This window comes from Mus caroli, chromosome 10 (genome assembly GCF_900094665.2).
Source record: "Mus caroli chromosome 10, CAROLI_EIJ_v1.1, whole genome shotgun sequence".
Classification (NCBI taxonomy): domain Eukaryota; kingdom Metazoa; phylum Chordata; class Mammalia; order Rodentia; family Muridae; genus Mus; species Mus caroli.
Window position 1 is genome coordinate 68,983,126 of NC_034579.1, and position 21,861 is coordinate 69,004,986.

Genomic DNA, 21,861 nt, shown 5'->3' on the forward strand with positions numbered 1-21,861 from the left:
ATGTGCCTTATTTCTTTTCTTGTCTACAAGCCCTGGCTACAACCTCCAGTACGAGGCTAAACCAAAGTAGCAAAAGCAGAAGTCCTTGTCTCATTCCTTATTTCAAGGAATAAGTAGTCATTGTGACTCTAGCCCTTGCATTTTTATATGTATCCTTTATTGTGTAGAGAGAGAAAGCCTTCCTCTATTTCTAGACTGTTAACATTTTGTTGTTATTCTGTTTGTTTGGTTTGCTTGCTTGCTTGCTTGCTTGTTGTCTGTTTGCTTTTAACGATAAAAGGGTATTGGATTTTGTGGAATAATTTTTCTGATTTTTTTTTATACATTGACTTCTTTCTCATATCCCTTCCTGGGTCCTCCCTGATATTGTAATACTTTTACTGTGTAGCTGTATTCGCTTTGCTAATTGTTTGCTATGGCTTCATGTCTCTGTTCAGGAGACATATGGGTCCACAGTTTTCTTGTGGTCTCTTTGTGATGTAGGGACAAGAGTCGCAGGCATTGTTACAGAAGGGGCTGAAAAATGTTCTTCCCTCCTCTGTTTTCTGAAGCATTTTCTGAAGGACGGCTGTTCGCTGTTGCCTAGAGACATTCAGGGGTAGAGTTTTCTGTTGGACATAAGGGACTGGCACTTATAACAGACTGGAATTAGAGACAGTGTTTTGAGGCAGAGGAAACAGAAGTCATACCCAGCTTGAAAAGGAATGGGGGGGGTGCACAGCCATGCAGGGTGGATGATGTGGAGAAAGTGGTCAGCATCCAAACCAGCACATGGGGTCATGTTACCAGAGAGGGTTCCAGAGTAAAGATCAACCCCATACACAAAGGGAGGGTGTTGCTGACCTTGACTGGACCCCATGGTAGGAGCAGAGTCAGCTTGCACGGGTGGAAGAAGGATCTGAACACAGGTAATGGGGATCCTGGAGGCCCGGCTTTCCCGAAGGGGAATCGTTTCCTTTTATGCAGCCTGGTTTTCCAAATAGGATGATTGTAACTGGAATGCCACTTGGGTCCAGCAGCCAGTCCCCTCTGGTATGAGAGGGCCGACTTAAGTTGATCTTTTAAATTCCAGGTCACACACACACTTCTCTGGGTTTTTCCTGACAACCATGAGGGTCCCCGAAGCTCCTTGAAAGGACAGTGAGGAGTAGCTTACTTGGGTCATGGTTTTGATAAAGATTGACTCTGAGATATCCTCACAAAATGAGTTCCCACTGCTGAGGTCAGAGCTTCAACAGGCTCCGGGGGACAAGACTAGGAGCCCAGCTTAGTCCCAGACTAAGGTTCTGCTTTGAGGTCCCACTCTATTCCTATAGCTCCCCTGACAGAAGCTGGACATGCTAGCTCATTAATAAACCAGGGCATCCATAACTTGCCTGTTCAGGCATAACTAGATGAGCATAAATTAACCGATCGGCCTGACCACTTCCCCAGCTGATCACTGCACCGGGTCTTCCTATAAGGAAAACCATGCATGAAAATTCTCAGCAAAATGGTCCTCAGTTTGGCCCGGTGCCTGGTCCAACCCCCACCGGTCTCTCCAACCCCCAATCTAACTCCCACCCTTCTCCCTGGAAGGTTCGGTCTTGCTTTCTATAAGCACTTTGTGTAGGGTTATCTATCTCCTCCCACTTCCCATTGTGGGGTGGACGTGTACTTTTCAGAACCAGGTCCTTCTGGGTCTGTGTTTCTTCTTTGGCAGGAGGAGGCTGTGACATTGCTCCAGGAACACGAGGCGGCACGGGAAACCAAGCATGAGGAGATTCCACTCATTTATTCAGGCCTAGACATAGCCCACGGGGGCTGGCTGAAACGGAAGTCATGGCTTCCACTCAATCACTTTGATGGCTACTTCTGCTGCTCGCTGTATGGCCTCGTTTTTATGCGCCAGGAGGTAACGGAAGGTGGGAACATGGGACAGCAATAACTTACGGCCCTCAGGGGCTTCAGCCAGCATGGTGAGGGCTTTTGTGGCATTCAGACACACCTTGGTCTTGGAGTTGGTGCAAAGCAACTCCAGGAGTGGTTCGATAGCATTGGCATCCAGAGCTGCATATTTTCCTGTGGGCCACAGACACTGGGTTCCCCACACATCCACACTAAAGGGGCTGTCTCCCACTGTTCTGCTGGGGATGTCTTAGGAGCAATGCCACCTATACCCACCCTCTTCTCCACTCCCCTCCCCCACATTTTTTGCGACACTCTTCCACAGAGCATCTCCTTCTTCCTCTGCTTATTCAGTCCCCTATCCTGCAATCAGTCTTCATAAGACAGCATGCACAGTATTTTTAAAAGGGAAAAACAAAAAACAAAACAACCACATGTTTATGTGTCGGGTATGTATTGGGCAATTGCTCTGCACCGGGTACAAAGCACATATGGTAGGCACAAAGGTGCAGGTAATAGTAGAGCCTTCAAGATGCCCTTAGAGGAGGCTGGGCACTTGCCCTATGCCCCAAACGCTAACACATCCATCACAATTCTGCCTCTCCTGACAACTGTAGAGCCAAGACCTCTCTCCTCCATCATCCAGCTCAGGGTCTGATACAGGGTAAAGACTCAGACACCCATCTGGGAATGGATGACAGAGCCATACGTCCTGGTCTCTGTGTCTCTAGTCATTGGCTGAGGTCCAATGGGTTCCTGGCCTTCCAAGTCCTCCCTCATAAGCTTGGGCAGAGGTAACCTACAATGTGGAGACACATGGGGTACCCTGCTCGACACACACAGTCGAATTCCCTCGGTGAGGATAAATGATGGAAAGAAACTCCAGACTCTGAGAAAACTACAAGTTCTCCTCCTACATGACTCAAATTCTACTACTAGGGTCCAGGGGGGAGCTTCTGGGGGCCTCTCTATCTTTGGGAAACTCTGAAACGTACTGATTACAAAGCTGAGACCCACAGAGTCGTCAGGAAACGGAGAGGAAACAGAAAGCACAGAGGGTGGACCATTCAGGAATGCCAGATGGCTTTCAGATTTTGTGAGGGGGAAGACAGGAGAATGTCCCACCTCATCTGTCAGGTGTGGAGACTATGTTAGTCTCTCCCCTTGGCCATTGGTTGGGTGGCTCAGCCTCTGCCTGACTAGGAATCCTGGCCTTGGAGGTTAAGGGGATGATATATATATATATATATATATATATATATATATATATATATATATATTTCCCACAACTTGATATAAATAGTTTTGATCAAGAAACACATAGAAGTAAGAATGAAGAGATGGATCAGAGGTGAAGAGTAAGGTGTTGCTCTCACAAAGGACTTAAGTTCTGTTCCCAACACCGCATAGTGCATACATACACACACACCTACACTATATATATAATCACGAGTTCTAGGATCTACTTAGACCCAGGAATAAGAGAATCATAGACACCAAACTACTTGATCATGGTTCATAAGAGACCTGACCCTGAGGTGACATCTTTAGGCCAAAGAAAGGGCTTGATGTTGAGAGGCAGAGGTCCTGATGTGAGCGGCTTGTGAGAAGTCGCTGGCAGTCCACTGTGTCCCGGAAAATGAGTGAGGACTGGAATTTGGACCAAACCTCAAAAGGACTTTGATAATAAATCAAAAGTGGATTTGGATGGAGCCTTGAGGCCTGAGAGGTCACTACTTGACCCCTGACATGAGGAAGATACATCTGGAAAGCTCACTGTGGCTGCAGACAAGCTAGGGGAACCCACTCGTCCCTCCTGCCTGCACCTACCCAGCCTCGGGAACCCACAGGGCACCCTGGCCTTACCTTCAGTGGTCACTGTTGCGTGCATCAGAGCTCCGGCGGCATTCGCCTTCACCTCCTCATCTGTGTCTGACAACAGAGTCACCAGGATGGGAATGACATCATTCTTCCACACCTGATTCTTGCCATCCAACGGGATGCTGGGATAGAGAGAGGACAAATGGAGCTAAGGCCTAGGAATGTCCCAGGACACACGTAGAGATAGGACCTGTGTCGGGACTCTTACTGGTAGTCCTGGACTAGCCATGCTGGGACTAGCCATGACCAAGGCACTGAAGAACACCAGCATGGGAATATCTTGCTGGGGAAAGAGATAAAGAGGCCCAGAGGGAAGTGAGCTTCATTCTAAGCCTTGCTTGTAAATGAAGACATGCTCATCTTGGCTTCAACGTTATGGAAGAGAAAGACCCTCAAGGGTGTGACCCACAGCAAGGCTGTTCGGCTCCACCCGAGTTTGGACTCCTCACTAGGGAAGAACAGAGCTGCTCCACACAGCAGGGTGCAGCCTTATGCTGAGCCACAGCAGGTGAGGGCCTAACCTCTCCATTCCAGCATTGTAGAAAGTCCTGTAAATGAGAGTGATGAACTGCCCAAGAGTTTCTCAACCATGGGGGGACCAGCATTATCCCCTCCCCCAAAAGAGAGGGTTTTTCTGGCCAGGAGACTCTCCTCCCATGGTAATATCGCAGTGCACAAACAGCCCAACCAACAGACTTCAGCTGGGCTGAAGCTTGCTTGCTTCACTGCCCACAGGACTCTCATTTTGCAGAACTTTTTAACACCTCAAACACATAGGTATTTTATGGGAACGCTGTTTAGGAAACAGTTCTGGCAGCCACTTCTCTGGGATACTGTGATGCTATTGGCTTTCTAGGTTGGTCTCTACCCTGAGGCCATTTATCAAGGACGTGAAGTCCTAGGTCTACCTGCAGGGCTGTCCTGAGCTTATCTACTCAATGACTCAAGGCCAGTACTAGTCCAGACACAGAAGAAAGAGATGATTTAGCTGCCTCAGGACGAGAGGCTTTAGGAGCATGTGATCTAGCCCTTGGTCTGCATCCCCCATTGTGGGGGACACAAAATGGTAAGGGGTGGTGAGGGACACGGGTTGATGGGAGAGACCAGAGGAGCTGGGCAGAATCTATACTCTGCCCAGAGATTCACTGGATGGGGATCTCCAGGCAAAGACCTAATAGATGGGTGGGTCTGGGAATGTGCAGAATAATAAACATTCGGAACTAGCATCCCAAGCCCTGGGTCAGGCCCACCAGAAATACCAGATAGAAGGAAAGCTAGGACTTAGAGGATAGCAAGGCCTTCCCTCCCCCTCGCTCTGAGGGGATGTGGACAAGGGCAAAGTGTTCCCCTGGGACACAGGACTAATTGTTGAGATGTTCTGTGCTCCCTCAGTCTTCAGGCCAGGGTTTAGACTGCGATCCTACGTGAAAGTCAAGCAAGTGACTAGGTTTCATGCTTTCGTTTTTCCCACCTCTAAAGGCAGGAGTCCCCTTCCTTAACAATTGTCAAACTGTTGACTTTACTGGTGATGCCTGGAGTGTTTGCATACCTAGTTACCACCGGCAGTCATTATTATCGATGGAGTTCATCTGCTTGTCTTCCTCACAGAGAGGTGACCAGTTAGCTAGGTTTGTCCGGGATGGGAGTGAGAGAGAGTTCCTGGGATACAGGACAATCTCAGGCCAGACGCCACGGGTCACGCTTACTGGAAAGGACACTCTTCAGACCTAGTGACCTCTTTCCCCAGGACACAAGGGAGTTAGACAAAGGCTGCCTGGGTGCATGTCCTGTGACAGGCATGGCTAGGCGAAGCCCCACTGGCTGATCTACCGATAGGCCAGGAGCAAGTTCGGTGGCCTTCTCCAACCCTCAGCAGAAACTCAAGGAGGTGGCTCCTCGAGCCAACACAGAGCCAACACAGAGCAGACCTCACCTGATGGCAATGAGCGCCCGGGCGGCTTTGCTGCGGATTTCGGAGTTTTTGCTAAGGAGCTTCTCCTTAAAACAGGGCACGGCTTGGCTCTCTAGGGCCTCGGTGGCGTCCTCCTGAAGGCACAGCGCCAGAGTGTCCAAGATGATCTCCTGAATATGGTCCTCCTCCTTCTGCAGCTTCCGTACCAGCGAGGGGATCAGGCCACTCTGGACGATACCCTGGGCCCCTGCACGGCAGGAAGAGGCATTGAGGCTCCTTTTCCCCCTGCCCTGTCTAGGAGAGGACAGAATCGGGGAATGGGTGGGAGATTACAGATGCAGTGAGTCTAGAGTTAGACCTGAGAAAACGATCCCTGAGAAGGATAGAAATCTTTGCTACCTGTGCTCTGGCCCGGGGTGGGGGTGGGGGACGGGCATCGAAGGTAGATGGGTATAGTGGCCATGAGAAGCTGCAACTCACTGGGGCAGATCCAGGCATACAGAGACCCCCAGTCTTCCATACTGTTGTGGATCGGACATAAACTATCCCTAAAGGTTTATGTGGGGGTTTTTTTGGTTTTTTTTTTAAGATTTATTTATTATTATATGTAAGTACACTGGAGCTGTTTTCAGATACCCTAGAAGAAGGCATCAAATCTCATTACAGATGGTTGTGAGTCACCATGTGGTTGCTGGGATTTGAACTCAGGACCTTCGGAAGAGCAGTCAGTGCTCTTAACCGCTGAGCCATCTCTCCAGTCCGGTTTACGTGTTTTTAAAGACTCTATCCCCACCAAGTGCTTCAGTTGAGCAGGTCGCTAGGGCCGTGCCTTTGAAAACTGTCTTATTCCCAACCACCACTTCTTCCCCTCCCTCCTTCTTTTTCTCCCTCCCTCTCCTTTTTTTCTCTCTCTTCCTCTTTCCTCCTTCTCTATCTACCCAACCTGCCCATAAGGTGAGCATCTCTGCTCCACCACAGCTGCTACCATGGCGCTACTGCTACCAAGAAGCCACATGAACATGGACTAAAGCCTAGGAGACCATGAGTCGAAATAAATCATCCTTCCTTATGATAACTTGTATATGCTCGGCCCAGGGAGTGACATTATTAGATGGTGTGGTCTTGTTGGAGTAGCTGTGGCCTTGCTGGAGTGGGTGGGGCCTTGTTGGAGTAGATGTGTCACTGTGGGCATGGACTTAGAGACCCTCACCCCAGTTGCCTGGGAGTCAGTCTTCTGCTAGCAGCCTTCAGATGAAGATGTAGAACTCTCTGCTCCTCCTGTACCATGCCTGCCTGGATGCTGCCATGTTCCTGCCTTGATGATACTGGACTCAACCTTTGAACCTGTAACCAACCTTTGAGCCAGCCCCAATTGAACATTGTCCTTTATAAGACTTGCCTTGGTCACTGTGTGTCTTCACAGCAATTTAAAAAACAAAACAAAAACAAAAACCCTAAGACATTCCTTTACATTGATTTTTTTTTAACTCACGTATTCTGTCATACATAAAGGGAAATTAACTAAATTTCCTCCAGAGCAGTGGGGAAGCGTTGGGCCTCCTTTTACATCCAAACTATGCCAAAAGTTGCTGGAGTCTGAGACAGAAACAGTATCTCCTGCCCGCAAAAGATCTACATCCCCATCTGGAAATGACAGGAATCCAAGACTCTGGCCAGCGTTTCTTTTTGAAATACCTTTGGCCGTGCAGGAAGCAGGACTGTACTGGCTTCTTTTACAGGACTGTGCGGCTTTCACTGCTGTGACTACACCCCTAACAGGGGCTATGTGCTCTGGAGGAGGAGTTCACCCCCGGCAGGGGAGGTACGGCAATGGGTGGCTCCATAGCAATGGAAGCTAAAGCTGGGATCTTTTACCAGCTCAGTTTCTGCAGAAGAGAATGAACATGCTGGACAGTAATGGGGGGGGGGGGGAACAGGCTATAAACTTTAAGGTATACCCCAGCTGATGCACTTCCTCCAGCCAGGCTCTGCCTCCTAAAGGTTCCACAACCTCCCTAAGACAGTGTCACTATCTTGAGACCAAGAGTTCAGTCACATGAACCTGTGGTGGTGGTGGTGGTGGGGGGGGGTTATAACCAAACCACAGGGTACAGATGCTAGAAGCACAGTGATAGGGGACACCCAATAAACAGGACCTACCCCTCTCCTTTTGGAGAACCCAGAATAGGACCCAGATGGCGCCCGGAAAGTCCCAGGCTATCAGAGCACCCTTCCCAATTCACAGCAATGAAAAGGAACAAAGGGGAGCTCTCTTTCCTGCCGCCCAAGGGCCACCTGTGACTGCTTGCTGCCTGGCAGCCAGTCCCTCTGCCAGGCCTCTCCAGCAGCCCACTGTGCCCACTACAAAGCCTCCCATTGCCCCTGAGGAGACGGCCACCAGCAGACATCTCTCTTTTGGCCTCCTCAGCTAAACCCTCTAATTTACTCTAGAGAGGCAAATGAACAGGTTAATTAGCCTAAAGGTCTCTCAGTGCCAATTAGCACCGGGGAATTTCCTCTTTGAGGGCATCACCCCGGCTTTCCCTCCCAGGTCCCTGAGGATTTCAGATGGCAGGTGACTGTGGCGATGGGGTGGAGGGGCAGGGCAGGGATCCCAGGAGCAGTCACTGCTCCTCCTGTTCCCAGATGACCAATGGTTCCTGTTGCTGCTCTCCAGTTTCTCCCTGGGGTGATTCTACCTATTCTTGCTCAAGGGCAGCTCCCGGAAGCTGCTTCCCCGACTGCTTCAAGTGAACTGGGTTTGGTTGGTTAGTTTGCTTGCTTGCTTGCTTGCTTTATTTCCCACCCAGACTCCCAAAGTTTCCATTTGACATCTAAGTGTATCTTTTTCCCTGGCTGGGTGACTTTGAACCTATTACTGAATCTCTGAGCCTGCTTTCCTCAGTACCGAAATGGCCTCAGTGTTAAACGCCAGTAGAAGCTATGCATCCCCTTGACTGGCACTTGATTCTGCCCTAACTCTGCCTCTGGGGCTAAGCTTCCCGGGAAATCCCAGGGGCTGATGTCCTTGCTGCCTGAGACTACTGTCTTGAGTCGAGACAGATGCCTGCTAAGGGAAGGACAAAGTGAAGTGAGGCCGGAAAAGTTATAATTTTAGAGGCGATCTCCTTGCTTCTATCTAGCCCCCTTCCTTGGTAAGAGACTGAGGCCCAGAGAGCAAGGTCCAACACCAAAGGATAGCCAGCAAAGCATCTGTCTCTAAGCAGCAAAACCAAGACTCATTCTGAGACAGAGGGGAAAATTTAAAACTAAAGTTTGTGCCTGGAAGTGTCTTTTCTGCTCATTTACATTGTTGCTTTTCAGCTAAGAAGACAAGAGGCAGGCCTGGATATTTATAACTAACCCAGGTGCAGTCTGACATGTTAAGAGGGGGGGAATACATGGACCCCAAGGAAAACATAATGCAGAAACCCACCCTGTTGCCACAGCCTGAGAATCAGTGAGTGTTGGGGGATAGGGATAGGTGGAGCACAGAAAGGAGCCAGCCAGGACAGATGCCATCCCTCAAGGACAGGTCCTGGATAGCTGAAGCTCCAGAGAGGAGCAGGATGCCCCCTGCCCACAGTGGAGAAGCAGGAAGGCTAGCAGAGGACCAGCTAGGTTCAAATCAATAGGGAATAAATGTCCCTGAAATTTTATTTATTTTGTTGTTGTTGTTGTTGTTGTTGTTGTTGCAACAGGCTCTAGCCAGCACTAGACCTTGTAGACTGACTCTGGGGCCTGTTCCTCTTTTCTCTATTCGAGGTTTTCGTTATCTGACTATTCTCAACAACACAGCTCACAGAGTCTGTGAGCCCATGCCCCTCTCAACTGCTACTCCTCCCCTGCCTCCTCGGTAGAAAACTAATCTTAAACTTTTCTCTGCTGGCTCTTAAGCCAACCTCCTCAATCTTACTAAAAGGCCATTAGCTAGCTGTGACTGTTCCTAGTAGTCTTGCAGGTTTGATAGGCGCCAGTGTGCACAAGTTAGCCTTTCGAAAGGTTCTCGCTGAACCTCACGTCCCTTCATGCCCACCCTGGAACTCACCTCTCTCTGATATCCTTGCTCAGCCCAAGCATTTTTCTTCAAAAAGCTAGCCCACTGTTCATTGCTCTCCTTTCTATATGCTCCGGAAGCCCCACTGGATTGCCATAACGACATAGCTACAAGAACGAATGATCATGCTTTCTACATGCCCTGCCTCCGCTTTACAGCTTCCAGTGTCTTCTTTTTATTATTATTATTATTAGTAGTAGTAGTAGTAGTATTTTATTTATTTACATTTCAATTATTGTCCCCTGTCCGGATCCCCCCTCTAAGAACACTCCCACCCCCTTCCCACCCCCACTCACCCACTCCCACCTCACCCTTCCAAAGTCTTCTAAAAAGGTGAAAGCTATATTTTATAAGTATGCAAAGCGTGGAGGCCACCAGTAAAAGACCACATGAGACAAAAGCCTCTCACTTTGTGGTAGTTGCCAATGTCAGGTCCAGCAGACCCCAAACAGCCCAGGTAGACTGTCTAGGGACTAGCCTCTGCTCCCTCGCCTGGAATATTGTAAGTTCCATTGGAAATTCAATTGCCAAATGTAATTCCTACATTGGTTTTATCCTCTGCAGAAAGCTGAACTCTGACCCCTGAACCTGCTGCAGAAACTGCCTCTGCCCAGCCTAAATCACTTGCTAAGGTGTATTTCCTACATGTATTAACCCTCTGAAGAGTCGATAGTACAGTTTTTGACAGATTAGGAGACTGTCAGCCAGGTTCCAGTGACAGACTGGCTGCACAGCCGGATGAGTTGGTGGAAATGTTCTTCAGCCATTAGCAAAAGTCCTTCGGTCCTTATTGGTCACTGTAGCAAGACAGGTGTTTTGATTTGCTTCAGTAGTACCCATAACCAGTATCTGGTCCCATCCCTAAAAGTTTAGGCAGCCCTTTCACAGGTGGGCTGTCTACCTGGGGTATGCAGTACAACAGTCAGCCACTGCACAACAGAGGAGACAGTCCCAGGAAAACGGTGTGATTGTTGTCCTGCCTCTGGAGCATCTAGCTGGCAAGCACCAACATTATCGTCATGGCTCCCCATCTCATCCTGGGCTCTAAGGCATATATGCTTTAAGTTACAAGAATGGAGAAGGCAGAGAGGCACTACTGTGGTGGCCCCTGGCCTGAGTCTTTCTTGTACAGGAGTAAGGTACTACCAGCCAAGACACACACACGGACTCCTCCAGATGAGAACAGAATCTCACAGCTAGGTTCGTTTGTCAAAGATCTGATGTCTCCTGGGGAGTTTCCAAAGAGGTCAGGGGCTTCATTGATCTGGAACCCTTCGGCTTCTCTCTGTTGCGGGGGTCGACTCCCAGAAGTGCCCCTACATGCTAAAAAAGGAGAGCAGAAGAGAGGGCGAACCATATGCTGCGAAATCTCGCCAGCTTAACCCATCAGGGTTTTCTCGCGCCCTAAAGGATTGACATTATCCAAGGAAGCCTGGACGACAGCACCTTGCAAAAAGACATTGTAGGAGAATAGGTTGCCAGGGCTGAGTTCGAACCCCATTTGAGGTAGGGCAGGAAAGCCAGCGTGCAAGGAACCGGGGCTACACTGCTCTGAAGGTGGGTTTCCCAAGATGCTAGAAGTAGCTTCGGGAAGGCTCGGCGCAGTGCAGTGCCACAGTAGCTGGAGCCAGCAGCGCGTGCGGTAAGGCGGCGCGCGCACAGCCGCGCCCCGCCCCTGTCTGTCGTTATTGGACTACTCGCACGTCCGTCGGCAGTTATCGCCCAATGGGAAACGAGCCGGAGCTAGTGGTCGGGCGGCAGCGCGTGGTGCGGGGCAGACAAGCGGCAGACCCCGCCCGCGGTTGGCCTGGCAACGGACTGCGCTCGCGACTCCGCCCCCTGCCGGCGGCAGCGCGGTGCGGGGCGGGTGGACCCGCTTGCAGGCGGCGCGGGAGGGCGGAGGAGGGAGCCAGGGCGGCGGAGCGTGTGTGCCACCCGCGGACCGGTCACGTCCTCGCGCGGCCGTCGGCACCCGCTTCGTGCAGAACCAGGGCGCCACAGCCCTACGCTCGCGGCCCCGCCCCGCCGGGTGCAGCTCGACCGACGCACGAAGCCGCGCCCGGGAGGTGAGTGAGTGAGCGCACCAGCGGCCCCGGCGCGCACAGCTGAACCCGGGGCTGGGGGCGCGGCTGGGGCGCACCCCACCCCCACCCGGGTCGGGGCCTGGGGCCTTTGTGCTGGGGACCCGAGATCTATAGGGCTAGGGGTGCAGAGGCAGGGATGCCCCTCCGGGTAGGAGAGCCGCGAGGGTGGGGTTGTCTGCTAGGTGGGCAGGGGGTGGCTATGGCCCAGACAGGTGCCTTGGGAGGGAGGAGCGGCAGCCCAGTAACCCTTGGAAGGGGTGGCTGCCGCCTGACGAGATTGGGCAGGGGGTGCAGAGGATGGATGATGTGGGACCACTGCACGCCCTGAGCGGGTGCGGAGTGCAGGCGGGCGACCTGCGGGAGCGACGCCAGGCGGGGGTCTCTCTCCGGGGGTCCAGGGGTTCAGGCAGCCGCAGGTGTCAGGAGCTTGGCCTTGGGTAAAAAAACAAAAAACAAAAACGGGAAGAGAGGGCCCTGAGGCCCGGTACAACAGCTCGCTGTTCTCGGTCATCGCTCTTGCAACGGAGCAGGTTCCTTGGAGGCATTTGGAGCCAGAGATGAGTATCGACCTGCTGCGATTGTAATGTGTTCCTGGCTCAATATTTTTTCCCTTAAAAGGCGGTGGGGTGTTTGGGGAGGGGTGTGAGGGCCTCTGCTCCGGATCCTGCAGTGAATCTTTGGGGGCTCTGCCTTTAGGGAGGTGCTGAGCCTATCTGGATGGAGGATGGCAGGAATCTGCCTAGGCCGAGAATTGGGGATCCTGTTACAGAGAGGAGGATGGGAAAGCAATGCCAAGTGAGACCAGGGTTCCCTGGAGTGTGAGTCTCAGGGTGGAGGGACCAACCTGGTAACGATGTCGCCTTGTCTGTGGAGGAGATTGGGGCAGGACCCTGAGCCTTGACACTCTTTTCTGCCCAAGTGGTTTCTTAGCACTGGGAATCACCATCTAGGTCTGCTAACCTGGCCCCTGTCTAGAGGAAGCTGCTTGGCCAGATTCAATTAAGCAAACATTTACTGAGTACTGGCTCCCCTAGGGCCTGGTGCTAAGGTGGAAGGGTGGGAGTGGACTGGGCCAATCCTCCCAGGACTGATTCACCTTCCTCTGGGGGAAATAGGGCTGTGCTCTGATAACCAGGCCTTCCTTCGGTGCAGTGCAGGGGGGCTTGGGAGGGGCCTGGGAGAGAGATACCCCGGGCTCAGGTCAGACCTGCCTATGGGCAATGTAACGTTTGAACTGGAGCTTGAAGGACACAGGCAGGGTCAGAATGGGCAATGTGGGCAGAGGGAAGAGAATGAATGGAGAGAGAGGCCCAGGAACTTGGGCAGCTGGCTGGGTTGGGAAGGAGCAGGGGAGGGATATTGAGGGAGGGAGGAGTCAGGACATGGATGAGGGAGGGGTGGGTGAAAGGCCAGGAAAAGCACAGGAAGGGAAATGGGCAGAGGCACACCATGGCTGTCTGACCATGTTTGTGGGGCTGTCTCGGTGGAGACCACAGCCTCCGTGTCTATAAAAGGGAAGGTTCTGTGACCCCTGGAGCAGAGTTGTGTTAGAGAAAGAACTTCAGAGACCAGAGAGGTCTCCTGGCCACCTGGGACTGCCCTTGCAAGGCACCTTGTTCCTGGCAGAGCCAAGGGCCCTGGGTAACCAACCCACCCAGCCCCCTGCCCAGCCAAGATGAAGTCACCTGCTTTGAAGGAGACAGTGTTTTTAGCTGGTGAGTCTGGAGTTGGGAAGGTTTGAAGAAAAAAAATGACTCAGGTAGGAAGGGCCATTGAGGGGACCCAGGAGGCTACAGAGGGCTGTCCCGTGCTTGGATAAAACAGCACCTCTTCCATTTGCCTTCTCTAGACATGAAGAGATGCTTGCATTTGCTGTAAAACTCTTCCTGTGTGTTCCTCTAACAGATGCTTTCCTTTTTATGAGACAGGCTGTGAATAGACATAGTTCTTCCCCCATAGAAGGCCGATGTCACCTTCTGCCCTAGCTCTAGCTACTCCCTTCTTCCCAGAGATGGTTTTGGTTTCTCTCAGAAGGGCCTGGTTCTTACTCATCCTGGTAGTGTGCCCATCATCAAAGATAGACATGTGCACACACACATGCACGTGCACACACAGACACACACACAAACACCCCTCCTCCACACACATACACACAGGATATTGGCTGAGGCTCAGGGTGCCCCAGCAAGAACACAGCCCACCTTCCCTAATGAAATACATGGTCTGTGCTTCTTGCCTGGCCCAGTCCAGGGACCTGCCATGGAACTCAGGGTTTGAAGCCTAGAGAATAGATTCTTAATTCTCTTGTTCCCAACCTCCTAGACCTTTTGGTACCTTTAAAAAAAAAAAGTATCTCATCTGTACCTCAAGAGATCCTGCGGATCCCATGGGGGGTCCAGCAGTATCTGGATGACTAAATACAGGCACCGATACCAAGATGCCCCTGCAGAGAAGCTGCTGAGAAGGAGTCTTCTTGCAGATGATCTGAGAGTGTATCCTCAGTCTAGCTAGTCTGAGTGCTCATACATGCGCACACAAGTGTGTGTGTGTGTGTGTGTGTGTGTGTGTGTGTGCGTGCGCGCGCGCCCGCATGTGTGCACTCACACACTTCCTCTCCTGGAGGCAAGGACTGAGTATGCTTTTGCCGTCCCATAAAAAAAAAAAAAAAAAAAAAAAAAAAACTCACAAGACTAAAAAATACTGGATGGCTGCAGAAGTGGGCTAGCTGCTGCTGACTACGCCTTACTCATGGAAACCCTGCAGGAAGCAGATAGCCCATTGCTCTCCCAAAGCCCCCAGGAAGGAAACCTGGGGCCATGCAAGCCTGGGGCAGCCTGTGAGTCCTGCTCTTGACTTAAAGGAACATGAAATAAAAGTGTCCAGGGCAGACACTCAAAGTTAGCTACAGGCAGGCCGAGGCTACACTGCACTCTATGTAGCCTGAGGAGGGCCAAGGAGTACGCAGGCTCTTGTGCCCTAGAGCCATTAAGCAAGAACTGTAGGCATCAGAAGCCATGGGGACAGGCCCTGGTCCTGTTGCCTCTGGTCCAGACCCATCTTCACTGAGCTTTTTTGTCCTCATCTGTAAAGAACTGAGGATGTTGTCCCTGGTCCCCACATCAGCCGTCCACTTTAATGTGTCTACACTGGAGAGAGAGCTCAAGAGAAGAGGCAGCAGGGTGGCAAGTTTGATGCCTGCCTGAGCAAGACCTTGTCTCAAAAATCAGAAGTGGAGTGGGGTGGGGAAGTGGAGGTGGGGAGCGGGAGGCTGGGGAAGAGAGTTGAAGTCAGAAAAGTGCTTGCCAGTCAAGCGTGAGGATCTGAATTCCATCCCTGGGACACACGTAAATAAGCCAGGTGGTGAAACCCCAGTGTTGAGGATGGAGAGTAGAACTGGGCAGGTCCCTGGGACTTACTAACCCTCCAGCATAGTCTAACCAGGCCAAGCGAGAGAAACTAAGGCAGGCATCAGACAAGGCTGTTCTCTGGCCTACACACACACACACACACACACACACACACACACACACAAACACCCCACATATACATAAACACATATACATGAGAAGGAAGGGTGAGAGCCCAATGTAGGCATAAGGGTAGGGTCTTAAGACTGCATCAGGTAAGTCTCACATGCCGACCTGGGCAGCTTAGAACAGAGGAGGAAGCAGAACCCATTGGCACTTTTAGAAGTTTTCTGCTGTCCTGGGTCTATAAGCCCACAGTGGGAGAGAACCATTAAACATGGGTGATCCCTTGGCTTCATCCCCATTACCAAGAACTCAATGATCCTGTAAATAAAATAAAAGCAGGCTGGGCTAGGAGGGGACCCTGAAGCCGCTTGGGGTCTGGGCAGTATTTCAACTGAGAGGCTGCTAACCCTGTAAGGGGAGGGGGGCCATAGAAGAGGCGATGAGGGGCTGTGACTCAGGTGGCAGCTTTGGGGTTTTATCTGAGCCACTAGAAGGATACAGCTGGCCCTGTAAGGGAGGCGGCTCGTGAAGATCCCTTCTAGAGGAAGGGACTGGGGGGGGGGGAGACACTGGATCTGAGAGTCTGACCCTAATGTGGTCAGAGCAAAGTCAGGGGTGACAGCCTAGAGTCCTTGGCGTCTGAGTGTTCAGGAAGCCGTGGAGCCAATGAGGTCACTGGGGTTCCAAGGAAGACAGGTCCCCAGAGGATGAAGCTCAGGTTGGAGAGCTGGCAGATGCGCAAGGTGGGAAGACCATTGTGACTGGCCTTTTAGGAAGCTGGAGAAGGCATTCTGGACGGGGAGGGGTCTCTGTAGTAAGCACTGGGGTTGGAGCATCGCGGGATGCTCTGGCTACACAGTTCATTGTGGCCTTGGTAAGAAATTAAGCATTTCAAAATGGCCACAGTGTGGCTTTAGACCTGACAGAGGGCCCTGTGTAACCACCTGTTCTTATGCCCGTAAAGCCAGCCTACTTATGGGGACATACGGGGACAGTGCTAAGACCATAGTGGGCGGAGAGAGAGAGAGAGCTGACAGGTAAGACTGTGATATGCTGACCTCCCTCCCTCTCTTCTCCATTCTCCCGGGTGGTCAGATAAACTGAGTGGGGTCAGTCAGAGGCAGGGTTACCTGTGAGCCTGTCTTTCATCTCCTGGCCAGGGATCCCAAAGCCACACGTTGAGAATTGTTCCCGTGAGCTACCATTTCTCCTCCCTGTGTCTCTTGGTCCTCAGTGGCCAGTAGCCACCCGGACAGCAGGTAGCAGGAAATATGTCTCGGAGCCCAGCCGCTATCAAGACACTGGGCAAGTGTGACTGGAGGCTCCATACAGCTGGTCCCTCCCTGGGTTTGACTCTTTTTTTTTTTTTTTTCTTTTTCCTACAGAAGCCTGCTACATCACAGAGTTTTGAGTTATTCGCTTCTAAATTAAGGTCTATCTCTCTTTTAAGAGGTGTCCCTGGAGATTCCATCAAGAAGTGCTAGGAAGCTAGACTGTCAAAAGCCACAGTGCGGGGAGGGGACTTTCAGTGTCAAACCCAAAATTCCTTCTAGCAGAATCCAACCAGAAGCGCATCCTGCCCGTAGGGCTCTTGAGGGGCCATGCTCTTGCCGCTAGGCTGTGGTCAAAGCAAGCCTTTGAGAGGGAGACCCCTGCTTCTAGGATGGAGAACTGCCAAGATGAGAATCCTGAGTGGGCCTGGCTTGAATCCTGATCCCTCAGAGAAGGTACCCCTGTGAGCCATGGGTGTCGTGGTCCTTTGCTGGGTTGGGTTGGAGGGGTGTAGACTGATGTCTGCATTTCCCTAGAACCCAGACATAGACATTCCCAAGGAGGACACACCAAATCTGTCCTGAATTTCACAGCCAGGTGCCTTCTAGCGGCCAGGATAGGGTCCTCTCCCCTCACAATCAGTGTTACAGAGGAGGGACCTGGTTCTTAGCATCAGTTTTAGTTGAGGAGGCTGAGACCTGACTTTGGTGGGGAGGGGTGCTTTCCCTGGTGCCTCAGTAGACCCTAGAAGCCACCTAATTGGACAAACCATGGTCAGGAAGGGCATTAAGGAACCTGAGGTTCTCAGCAGCGTCCTCCTCAGTAGACTGGCTTCATCTCCCCAGTTGGTCACAGGAAGCATGCTAGAGGCTACCTGCCTGGATCTGTGCACCTGCTCCCGCCAGCTCTCAGGGCTATGGCCTCTTGCTCCAACCAGAGCGGTGGGCTGCAGCAAGCCCTGGGCGTTTTCCGCCTGACCCTTCTGCTCCAGATCCATGGCTGGTGAGGGGTGTGTGGGTCCTGTCTTTAGCCCTTTAACCCCTTTGGGCCTCAGTTTCTTTCTCTCTCAAGGGATGACAGAAGTTAGTGCACCGGGAGGTTGCTTGCTTGCTAATACTAGGGCTCCACCCCTGCGGGGGAGCTGAGGGTCCTGCCGCCAGGTTGGTCACTCAGTTGAGGAAGCCTGAGAGCTAGCCTCCTCACCACCCTCTCTCTGCTGCCTTGGATCCTGCCTGAAAAGAATTGTTCTCGGCTAACTGCGGGGATGTTCTGGCACTGCAGGCCAGGTTTCTCCACAGGGCAGAGTGGGCCTCACAGTTGCCGTTGTTCTTACACAGGGCCACACACAGGGAGGATTTCCACATCCATGACCCATGCTTACTGGAGGCTCGCTATAGCCTTATTCACATCCCAGGCGTGCGGCTGGGCTCCTCCTGCTTCTGTCTCCCCTTGGCAGTCGCCACAGTCTGACCTACTTGTTTCCTTTACTTGTCTCGGTTGTTTATTATTTCTTGGGTCCGGATGAAAGATGTGTGCGTGTGGACTGTTTTTGTCCTCACCTATGAGAAAGTGGCCCAGCGAGTCTGTCCGTGAGTCTGTCCGTGAGGAACGACCCCTGGAGAGCAGATGCACTGCTAAACCCCCCACCTTGGAGTCCCTTTCTTTGCAGAGGGTTGGTGAGTGCTAACTGGTATGGAGGATGGTGGCCCCAGCTTAGCTCTCTGCTCCTAAGAGTCAGACCTGGGTCTCTGTCACACGCCGGCCATCTGTGTGAGCTGAATCAGAACAGGGCCCGTAAACTTAGGCGGGTCCAGAAGAGGGCTGCGAGACCGAGCAAGGAGCGGAGGGGAACAGGTGGATATAAGGGGCTGCTTTTCACCTTCCAAATAGCAAAGAGGAGGAAGGGGCCTTCACAAAGAACCAGGACTCAAGAACTCATCTGGAGACGTTTGGGGAGCCGGCGAGATGATGGGTATCTTGCGAAAAGGCAAGGGCAGGAATCTGCAGGTCAGTTGGCTGGCTTCTGACCCTGAGTCAGACACCTCAGACTGACACCTGGCCCCTTGGTGAAGTGGCTGTGTGTGGGACCTTGATCAGACGGGAAGTGGAATTGATGTGGAAGTAGTGTGCAGGAGATGCATCCCTGGGAAGCCGTTGTAAGGGGATGAAGCGAGATCCTGACGGAAAGAAAGTGATGTAGTCAAAGGCTTAGTGGCCTTTCCAGGCCCCAAATCCAGAGACAGCCTATCAGGTCAGGGCAACGGGGCTTCTGGGAGCAAGAGAAGCCTGTGACACATCACACACAGATCCAGAGACAGCCTATCAGGTCAGGGCAACGGGGCTGCTGGGAGCAAGAGAAGCCTGTGACACATCACACACACACACACACACACGACACACACCACCATGCTACCTCCCAGTACTAGGGGTAGAACCCAGGTCTTGCACATACCAAGCCTTCCCGTACACTAGTCAAGAACTCTACAACTAAGCTGCCACACCAGACCTCCTCTTTTTAAAAAAAAAAAAAAAAAAAAAGTCAAAGGGTCTGGGCTGAGCCAGGGGTGCAGAAGGTTGACGGTTCCTCGCCTGGATTCAGAGTGGCTGCCTAAAGAACACTGTGGTGAAGAGGATTCTAAGGCTGTGTCCTGCTCGGGGAAGTAGCCATGGTTGGTTAGTGATAACTGTGAGAAGTTCACCAGCAGGGTTGAAAGTCCTTGCCAGCAGCTGGCCAGCCCACTTACTACAGTCCGTCTGTTGTTTGTCAGCTTTACCTCATCAACATATCTCCTCACTTCAGAGTGTGTGGCCTGGACCCCATCATTGCCCTCCCCCAGGGAAGGGCTCGTTTCCTTCACCAGCACACTCTTCTCATTGGCGTCTGAAGACTCGGAGCAGCTTGGCCATTGATGCTGACTGTCCCTTCTCTCAACTGATGGATTGCCTCCTCCCTGCCTCCTAACAGCCTTGCTATTTAGACTATGTGAATGAATGAATGAATGAATGAATGAATGAATGAAGAGTAGCAAATGAGAGAGGCTACTTAGCAAGGTTAAGCTCCTCCGGGGCATAAGTCTCCTTCCATCGTGGAACCCCAAGAAGCCTGCCTGTTTGTGTGGACCAGGTGACCATGGGAAGAGAACACCACACTGTGGACCTTGACGGGGCGTGTTACAGGAGTAGGAACAACATGGGAGAAGTGGGTGGAGTGACCAGAGAAGGACAAGGTGCTCCCCAGACTCCCCAGACTCGGAGGCTCGGGGTTCCCACCTGACCCATGTAGTGGCCCCCCGGGGGTAGAAATGAGAAAACCCTCCAAGTTGCTGGGGGAATCCTCTGAAGGTTCTCCTAGATGAAGGCTGGCAAGATGGATTTATAATCCAGCAGGTCCTGAGATGGTCGTGTCCCCTTCTGCCCTGTACCCATGCTGGGGTTGGCTGGGCAGAGCTAGATGAGAGGGAGGCACTGGGCCAGGAGGGTGGGGTGCTGACTGAGGACCTGCCCCTGCATCTCCCCCCTCCGCCAGCTCCACTCTGTGTGGCACATCCCTATTGGCCTTACTTGCCACAGTTGTGTGGGACCTCAGACCTATCCCCCTGCCCCTCTTGCCCTGTGGACTGGCTTCTGGGAGCCTCCCATCCATTCTCGCCAGTGAGTATGGATGCCACTGTCCCCAGGCCAGGCATTCCCTGCAGTGGAGCCCCCCCCCACACTCTGGTACCTCTGACAGGCATGGCAAACATATTTCTTGATAAATGCTGGGAAGAAAAAATAATTAGAGTGTTGCCTCCATTATCCAATTTCTGATTAATCAAACTCTCTTTGTCCTCGGCCAAAATCTATTCATTTCCCTTAAACACTGGGCTGGTGCCAGGCATCGATTTCCTCTGTGATAACACCATGCGCACACTCTTGTGCACACTGCCGGCCCTGCCTTGTCCTGCCTTGTGGCTGGGGCTGCACAGAGGCACGGATGGGATCACTCTTGCTCTCTGATTCTGCCTACCTTCTCCAAGGAGCCTCCTGAATATTTACCAGCACCCCAACCCCTTCCCTCAGCTCCCAGGGTTCCTTGGCTCATTCCACAGACACATACTTGGTATCCGGTTATAGTTATGTTCTGAGTTAAGACTCACTACAGCTCCTGGCCCTTGGCCTCTAGGGCTTAGAGATGCCCCGTCACTGGCACAGTAAGAAGGTTGCCACTAAAGGGCAGAGGACAGGTCTTTTGGGGGGCTTCAGAAGCAGCCTAGAGTAGATATAGGGGAGGCAGCAACAGAAACCCAGCTTCAGAGAGAATTGACAAGACAGAGGATGTCCCAGACTCTAGAACTGGTGACTCATCGACAGGGCAGCATTGCCATCCAGAGGAAGTGGTGTTCAGCTGTCCCTCCTCCTGTCCCTCACTCAGCCACTGATTATGATCGGAAAGGGGATAGTACCCACCATATGTGAGCTGTTGCTTAGACATAACATGACATGTTGTTTAGAAAGAAACATTACTGTGAGGTGAGACGGCGTTGGGTATTTGGGTCGGGGCGAGTGCTTTTGCTTGTACATGTGATTGGCAAGGAAGAGACATCTGAACCATTGGACATGAGGTGGCTCTGAACAGAAGTTTACAGACTTAGATGAGGAGGAGACTGACAAGCTATGCGATCGATCGCCCTGAGTTGAGCAGGATCCCCCCACCCCACCCCACCCCACCCCACCTCCCTGTGATAGGGATTAGCAGGGAGATGAGCAGAGGAGGGAGTGGGGGTGGGGAGGCAGTTGGAGATTGTGCCACAGAAGAGCCTTGGGGGATGGGGGGGGGTGTCCTGGCATGACCGTGACCTCTGGCTCTGAACTAAAATGCCAAGGAACAGAAAGAAGGCTTCAAGCACAAGGGAGAGACTCCCACTGCCTTATTTCTAACAAGCCCTTAGCTGCTAGTGGAGTACCAAGCGCAAGGGGCTAGCGACAGCAAGGGCACCTGCGAGGTCACCGCTGCCATCCAGGAGACAGACTGAGCAGCTTAAGCTCGATGACCAGGCTATAGACAGAGTTAGAGGATAATGGAAGGGCCCAGCCTGGCCCAAGATGCTCCCATGAGACAGGGAGTGAAGGGCAAGAATCCCGAGTGTGAGTGTGCCATGCACGCCTTAGTGTCCCTGGGACCTCCTGTTCACACATCTGTGCTGTTAACCTACGCAGTCCCACACCCACGGGTGTCTGCAGCAGGGCTGTGGGGCCTCCTTTCTTGGGAATGCCTGTGGTGATCTGTCTCTTCCTCAAAGTGAGCAGCAGCTCTCC

The 21,861-nt window shown here is 52.1% G+C and overlaps 2 protein-coding genes across 4 annotated transcripts in view; one reads left to right on the top strand and one right to left on the bottom strand.

Moving 5' to 3' along the window:
- Positions 1-1,755: 1,755 nt before the first annotated feature.
- The window catches only part of Rsph14 (radial spoke head 14 homolog), a 76,668-nt gene continuing 56,562 nt past the window's right edge, over positions 1,756-21,861 (bottom strand). For all 3 annotated transcript variants that reach the window (XM_029482927.1, XM_021174094.2, XM_021174093.2), the window contains exons 6-8: positions 5,702-5,927; positions 3,754-3,890; positions 1,756-2,061 (exon numbers count right to left, since the gene is read on the bottom strand). In XM_029482927.1, coding sequence (XP_029338787.1) covers positions 1,820-2,061; positions 3,754-3,890; positions 5,702-5,927 — 605 coding nt within the window. In that variant the 3' untranslated portion in view covers positions 1,756-1,819. The remainder of the gene's footprint in view (positions 2,062-3,753; positions 3,891-5,701; positions 5,928-21,861) is intronic.
- The window catches only part of Gnaz (G protein subunit alpha z), a 50,089-nt gene continuing 39,821 nt past the window's right edge, over positions 11,594-21,861 (top strand). Inside the window, exon 1 of the mRNA XM_021174092.2 lies at positions 11,594-11,803. The gene's annotated coding sequence lies outside the window, so the exon portion shown is untranslated. The remainder of the gene's footprint in view (positions 11,804-21,861) is intronic.